The sequence below is a fragment of the Salmo salar genome, chromosome ssa11 (genome assembly GCF_905237065.1).
Source record: "Salmo salar chromosome ssa11, Ssal_v3.1, whole genome shotgun sequence".
In the NCBI taxonomy this organism is placed as follows: Eukaryota; Metazoa; Chordata; class Actinopteri; order Salmoniformes; family Salmonidae; genus Salmo; species Salmo salar.
In genome coordinates, this window is record NC_059452.1 from 80455060 (window position 1) to 80463368 (window position 8309).

Consider the following 8309-nt stretch of genomic DNA (forward strand, 5'->3'; position numbering starts at 1 on the left):
TGTACTGTTTATATGTAATTAAAGTGCCTTAATGTGTTTGCCTTGGCAACAGCTAATGGTGATCCATAATAAATACAAATACAGTTCTCTATAAACTGATGGGTCCTTGGGTGCAGAATGCAAAAACATAATACAATAAATAATTTACAATCGCACTCTAACATAGGTTTCTATTGAGAAACAGTTATAGTTAATTGTTTTTTTTCATAAACTAAACAGGAGATAAAATCTTCTGGCTTGACCAGGAAATGAATTTATCAAAAAGGGGATATGCAGGTCACAGGTGGGCCATTCCACCAGTTCGGTGCCTTTTGAGAAGTGTAACTTGGTCAAAAGAAGTGTTTGATTTCACCTAATTTAATATTGTCATAAAGAGCAAATGTTCAACTTCCTAAAAACATGTTTTCCCATCTCAAGAGGTTAAATAAAATAATGACTATAGTAAGTGTAACAGGGTTGACCGTAACAGGATTGAAGATTTCATCCTAAATCAGCCATAAATCCCCTTGTGACAGGGGAAATTGAAGCTGGTTGTGTGCAACAGGGAGTGGTAATTGAAATTGCCAAAACATTTCAAGCCTGTCTATCTATGGGTAACATGGTTGATGTGTTATGCTCGACCCGGTCTGTTTTCCACCACAAAGTACCAGAAAATGGACAAAAGGAGTATAACCAGCTCACCTGATTTTACACTATGATTGTTCAATGTTTTTGAAAAAAATATTTCAAAAGGAATAATTTTACCATTTTAAAATTAGTTCAGTTCACAGGGTTGACCTTAAATTAAGGGACAGACGTAAATTAATCCCTAATCTTCAGAAATGACTGTCGAAGCAACAAAATGACTAGGGATTTACAACAATGGTGAAACTTGGTAGACATTTTGGGATTAAGTGGGTTGAAATCTTCCTAGAAGTGACACAGGGTTAAATAAGGGACAAGTCAAAATGCTGAATTTTTACACTTTAGCAAGCCTTTATTCATATAAAAAACCATCTGATTTATTGAATGCTCCATGTGGTCTTTATTAAAGAGCACTTCATTTAATATAACAATTCAAATTCAATATTGGTGTACAATTTCTACTTAAAATATCAAAGGGACGCAAAAGGCGCTTTTCGTAGAACGACCGAGGTATCTTCTGGTTGAGAGTTCAGACCTTAGGCGGGGGTTCAGTCCCTAACACAGTTAAGGCCTTGGTGCCTAGACTTGGAATGCAGGGAACACAAACCTTCCATTGCGACAAGGTCACAGAAAGGTTGCATCTGATACTCTAACCCTCTTGTTCCACCAGTTTCTGACGCGTCACCATCACAATCTCCTCCATCACCTCCGGTTTTAAGATATCCTTGATCTAGAAAGACAGAGAGACAACTACACTTTATATGCTTTGTAAACACTTTGAAATCTGATGAAAGGTGCTAAAAATGCAATGTCATCATAGTCATCATATGAATGGCTTGGATGGCTATAGATTGTGTGTGTCATGCAAAATGGTTTGCCATCGTGTCCCTTTTAAAGCAATGATCTAACTGAGGCACAATGAATGGAAAGGTTTGCTTCTCTCAGATCCTCTTTCCATTAGCCAGATCAGTACAGACAGCGTTACCTGGTGTGGGAGTGATGACTCATAACAGTAGAGCACACTGGTGTCATACAGCAACACCTTGTGTGCCCCCAAGGCCAGCAAGCAGTTCCTCAACCGCGAGATCACCTCCCGATCAGAGAGAGAGACAGGCTGAGAGAGGGAGAGGTTACAGTGAGGTGAGCCGAAAGACAATGTTGAAAAAGGGAAACAGAAGGATTGGGGTAGATATTATTAATCTCGTAAAAGTCAAACAGTTATATGTCTTGTTGAAAGATGCGTACAAATTCAAGCAACACTTCATATTATCGACATAGAAGTTGGATCCCTTGTATTTCCCACTCGCATCTCTGTAACCCCAGGCAGCTCTTACCTCCAGACTGGTGTAGTATCCTCCAGCCTCCTCGTCCTGCTGTCCTGGGGCGGGGTACAGCCACACAAAGCCATTGTTGCCCAGGATGATGGAGGCCCCACACGGCAGGTTGTGGAAGTGGGTTTTCTGTCTCTTGATGAGAGAGGGAGATAGCTGCACAAGAACTCCTTGCCCCAGCTGATGTGATGTGGTTGCAAATTAATAAGAGAAGAATATGAGGTCAATGATTTTCAATCACTTTAAAAACCATAGAACATCAAAATTGTTGATCACACATTGGTAGTTCATCTTAGCTACCTTTCCGTACTTTAAACTGCGGGTGTGAAGAGAGAGTGCTCCATCTGAGAAAACAGACTGTACCTCTGCCTGAGAGAAGAGCTAGTCAAGGACAATCTTGACCATAGTCACATACAAATTATGAAGCAGATCGAAGTTAATGCATTCATCAATGAGAGAATGACACTTTCTAGTAGACGGTAGAGCAAAAAAAAAAAAGGGAATCTCAAGATAACGAAGATTCCATGTATTTCAGTGTAGTTTGGAGGGTAGGCTGGATATTACGAAGGCAAAAAGGGCCTAGGTTACTGGTTAGGGTCAGATCAGAGGATACACTGATGAGGTCCCCCTCCTGAAGGTAGTCTCTCATGGTGAGCTCATCTTCTGCTGACCGTCTCCTCTAAGAAGAACAGATATAGATATAGAAAGATTGATTGATGGGAAAGCAAAGAAAGAAAGAGAGAATATAAATAAATATCCAAAGAAGTTTGACCAACAGTGTCATAACAATATGCTTGCACTGGGTGCTAAGAGGAAGAGAGGACCAAGCACACATTTACCCAAAGACACTTCCATATTCCCAGATCTATGTTGTCTATTCCACTTACCAGCTCTCCTCCGGGCAGATTGACAGAGGACAGCAGCAACACAGAGTCCAGTCTGGAGTTGGTCTCCACCTTCCAGCGCTTCTGTTGCACCTACAAACAGCAGACAAACACTAAGCTCCAACCAGGAGAAGCACGATCACCCCAAGTCATTATTAGCCTTACTGACCGTGTCACCTCAAACGGAAACATACCTCTGTGATCCTTCCGACCACCACATCTCCAACCTCCCCATTGAACCTGGGAATCAGAACAGATAAAGATACCAAAAAGTAATCAATAACAAATCATATCGTTTTTTTAAAATTTTTTACATACCAACTTAGACTGTGATACAATAACAGCAGATGCTGCACAATGGAACAGTTGTCTTCAACATAGAGTCAGTAGCTAATCACTGCGGTAAATCTAAGCCTACAGACATTACTGTGGCACCTGGTCCCCTTACCTGGTCCTGAGCGGCCGTACACAGATGAGCTTATTCACCCTCTCCACCTCTCCTGCCACAGAGGCTGTTAGTTTTTCTTCATCCATGTACGTCCCATGACCCCTAGAATGAAAATCAGTTTGGTCTCATCATGACTCACTCTATATCCACTTTCAACATCAATGTCATGTATACTCCGGACTCCAACATTGCTCGTCCTAATATTTATATACTTCTTAATTCCATTCTTTTACTTTTAGATCTGTGTGTATTCTTGTGAATTGTTAGATATTACTGTACTGCTGGAGCTAGGAACACAAGCATTTCACTACACCTGTATGTACATCTGCTAAATATGTGCATGCGACCAATAAAATGTAATTTCAACATAATTCAAATTAACTTGGCAGAAGGTGTATGATTCAATGAAGAGAAACTTTAAATTGTGTAGCAAATATTAACAATACTATAGTAACCCATATGGAAAAGATTGTTACATGTTCTACCTGGAACTTGTAAGGAATGCATATAGCAGTAAGTATATTTACAAGATTCATAGAATATTATTGTAATATCTGACATATGGGTATTTAACATTTAGACATAACAGAAATATTGCATGTATTATATAAAAAAACATACAAGAGACATGAAAGCAATGCATTCTAAGGTCTCACATACATGGGACATACACATTTCAAAGCACTTGCATACCACTGTCTGACGTCATTGAAGCATGCAAGTCCACCTCGAGAAGGAGGAAAGCAGGAGGAGTGGTGAAGGAGGAGGAAGGGGAGAAGATGAGAGAAGAAGAGTACAGGAGGAGGAGAGGGGAGAAAAGGACAGGAGGAGGGGGAGAATGAGGAATGACTGATAACAGCAGTGAATCTATTTAGTTAAGTGGAGATCTCTCAACAATCATACAATCATTCTCACAATAGCACATTGGTACTAGTCTGTGACAAATATCAACGCTAAGTGGAGGCGTCATGCCCATAGGGGGCACAGGGGCATGTGCCCCCTCATAATTGTCCTGTTTAATATAAATATAGTTGATTTTTTTTTCTCTCTGTAATACTACTAGCCACCTGGCAATTTTATGAAGGTGGCTTTAGCTAGCCCAGATTGGTTCCCAATATCCTAACTTGCTACCATGAAGCCATTTCAGGCTATCAATAAAAAGTTAGAGTAGCTAGCTTGTCTAACTATCTTAGCTGGAATGCCTGCTGGCAAGTAATTACTAAATGTACTGAATAAGACTCACATTCCTTTCCATCTTTTACCCAGATTTCAGCAGATAAGCATATTTAGTTTAATTAAAAGGTGCTACACATAGCAGCCATGATATACTCTAGATCAGGGATGGGCAACTTTGATTGGGGTGGGGCCACACAAAAACAGAACTCATGAGGGGCTGCAGTGGCTTGTGGGTCTGCGTACACACATCCATAACCCCTCCCCCATTTCATGCAATTCTACTCATTTTGCCACGGGGCAGAGAGAATATTTTGCAGTTTTAATACGATAACTGATGTGTTGGGTGTATTGGTTTTTCGATCTATCCACGATTGTGCACCACAATACATGTCAGAGATGATTTTAAGTTATGTACCCAGTAGGTCCCTAAGTTCCTCTGGCACTGGCCTTTTAAGTATCCCAAAGCCTAGAACCAAAAGGCATGGAGAGACAGCCTTTAGTTACTGTTCCCCCATCCTCTGGAATAGCCTGCCAGAGAACCTGAGGGGGGCTGAAACTGTAGACATTTTTAAAAGTGATCTTAAAAACATACCTTTTTAGCTTTGCTTTTCCTTTGGGTGCTTTTCAGTCTTTTGTATTCAATTCTTTCAACAGTAAAAATCAAGTTGCTCATCCCTGCTCAAGATTTCAGGAAAAAGCTCTCTCATTTCAAAATGCTAAATTCTCCAACTTGACCCCCTCGAGACCACCCCTTTGCCATCCTGACGTACTTTGTGCCCCCTCATATTTTTGGGTTGCATGACACCCCTGAAGCTAAGCAGGACTGGGCTTAGTTAAAACACTGGATGGGAGACCAAAGGCATAGCTGTAGATAAATCAACTGTCCAGTAGGAGGTGCTGCCCAGCCTTAATCATGGAAACTCAAACCTAAAAGTGAAAATGTATATACAAATATTGTATTTATTTTAGTAATTGTCATGTTTTTTTATATGTAAAACCTACAATTAAAGCATTTATTTTGGTTACAGGCTCAGAACACACTTTTCTTATATTCATAGACGACCCATAATTAATATATTTGGGCACAAATATGTCATACCATATATTTGTAGGAAATGCAGCACAATCAATTATTCAATTGTGTATATCATATAAGGCATATCATTTAACACAAATACACCACTGACATACACTACCGTTCAAAAGTTTGGGGTCACTTAGAAATGTCCTTGTTTTCCATGAAAACATACATGAAATGAGTTGCAAAATTAATAGGGAATATAGTCAAGACATTGACAAGGTTATAAATAATGATTTTTAATTGAAATAATAACTGTGTCCTTCAAACTTTGCTTTCGTCAAAGAATCCTCCATTTGCAGCAATTACAGCCTTGCAGACCTTTGGCATTCTAGTTGTCAATTTTTTTAGGTAATCTGAAGAGATTTCACCTCATGCTTCCTGAAGCACCTCCACAAGTTGGATGCCTTGATGGGCACTTCTTACGTACCATACGGTCAAGCTGCTCCCACAACAGCTCAATAAGGTCGAGGTCCAGTGACTGTGCCAGCCACTCCATTATAGACAGAATACCAGCTGACTGCTTCTTCCCTAAATATTTCTTGCTTAGTTTGGTGCTGTGCTTTGGGTCATTGTCCTGTTGTAGGAGGAAATTGGCTCCAATTAAGCGCCATCCACAGGGCATGGCATTGCAAAATGGAGTGATAACCTTCCTTCTTCAAGATCCTTTTATCCTGTACAAATCTCCCACTTTACCACCACCAAAGCACCCCCAGGACCATCACATTGCCTCCACCATGATGACAGATGGCGTCAAGCACTCCTCTAGCATCTTTTCATTTTTTCTGTGTCTCACGAATGTTGTTCTTTGTGATCCGAACACCTCAAACTTAGATTTGTCTGTCATAACACATTTTACAATCTTTCTCTGTCCAGTGTCTGTGTTCTTTTGCCCATCTTAATATTTTCTTTTAATTGGCCAGTCTGAGATATTGCTTTTTCTTTGCAACTCTGCCTAGAAGGCCAGCATCCCGGATTCACCTCTTCACTGTTGAAGTTGAGACTGGTGTTTTGGGGGTACTATTTAATGAAGCTGCCAGTTGAGGACTTGTGAGGCGTCTTTCTCAAACTAGACACTAATGTACTTGTCCTCTTGCTCAGTTGTGCAACGGGGTCTCCCACTCCTCTTTCTATTCTGGTTAGAGCCAGTTTACGCTGTTCTGTGAAGGGAGTAGTACACAGCGTTGTACGAGATATTCAATTTCTTGGTAATTTCTCGCATTAAATACCTTAATTTCTCAGAACAAGAATAGACTGACGAGTTTCAGAAGAAAGTACTTTGTTTCTGGCCATTTTGAATCCACAAATGCTGATGCTCCAGATACTCAACTAGTCTAAAGAAGGCCAGTTTTATTGCTTCTTTAAAATCAGCACAACAGTTTTCAGCTGTGCCAACATAATTGCAAAAGGGTTTCTAATGATCAATTAGCCTTTTAAAATTATAAACTTGGATTAGCTAACACAACGTGCCATTGGAACACGGGAGTTGCTGATAATGGGCCTCTGTACGCCTATGTAGTTTTGCTTTTCGTTCAAAAACAAGGACATTTCTAAGTGACCCCAAACTTTTGAACTGTAGTGTATAAGGAAAAACAACTTACAGGATCCTTATTACGGATAACTTATTCGTTTTTTGTATAAATAATCTTCTGCCATACAAGATTCTTATCTTCATTATTATTATCCATACGCGACGTCAAGCTGGCTAAATAACCTATGAATGGAGTGAATAGTTACAGTATTGTACAAGTGAAACTTGCAGAGTATTATGCACTAACAAGTGATACCTGACATATCATGTCAACATCATCATATCTAATGTAATATAAATAAATGTAATATCTAACGTTAGCTAGTTACCCATCTAAAGCAAACAAGACGTGGATTAATATTGATTTACAGTAAAGAGAAGGACAAAAAAAAAGCTCATACTCAAAATGTTATAAAATGGGAGCAGCATGTTGACGGATTGTTTACCTGTCCTCGTGAGGTTCATACTAGACAGACATACCTCATAAACCCTGTATCTGATGTAATCACATCACCGGGCACAACTAGATCTTTTCCATCCAAAGCAGACAGAGAGGGTGATAACGATACTTGTTTCCGAAAAGTTGGTAATCTCATGTCCGCAGCCATGTCTTCTGTAAATTTAAACGGCGCATGTAATTGACGTCATCGGATACTTGGCCATTCAGAACGTACCGAAACCGATTTCCACAAAATCTAAATAATGTCTCTCGACATTCATTCATTTTATAACTTATTTTCACAATATTTCAAACTGCATGAGTAATAATATGAAACAGACAATGCATTGCTTTGCAACACAAAAAAACATTGTTTACTTAAGGATGCTAGTTTTCTTTAGTGTCTTGCGCCATCATGTGGACTTGAAGCGGTACTTCAACCCACCGAGAGCATTTTTCATTATCATTATGTGTAGAGGGCAATAAATAAATAACATAAAATCCTAACATTTTAACATGGAAATAGCTGTTCTATCATTCAGCCTACAGTAGTAGCCAATGTGTGGTGTTCAAAGTAGGCCTTAATTCCATGAGACTTTCGAAAAGGAAGTGACTGAAAATGTTGTTGTGTCGTTTGATGCAAGGAACCACTTTACAAAATAAAATGTGTTATTATTAAAATACAATTATTACAGAGAATCAGACAAATTATGCTACCCTCTACCTATTGGCTACACAGCTGATTCAAGTCTGTCTCGAAATACAACACTGCCCCTTTAAGACAAGCTTTTCAAAGAT

General features: G+C 39.5%; 1 protein-coding gene across 1 annotated transcript; it reads right to left on the bottom strand.

The window, feature by feature from the left end:
* Positions 1-960: 960 nt before the first annotated feature.
* exos2 (Exosome complex exonuclease RRP4) lies at positions 961-7706 on the bottom strand. The gene is given in 9 exon segments (NM_001140732.1): positions 961-1354; positions 1610-1738; positions 1959-2135; positions 2256-2324; positions 2569-2634; positions 2843-2932; positions 3034-3079; positions 3288-3389; positions 7553-7706. Coding segments are annotated over 9 exon segments (888 nt in total). The 5' UTR covers positions 7681-7706; the 3' UTR covers positions 961-1273.
* Between the last annotated feature and the right edge of the window lie 603 nt (positions 7707-8309).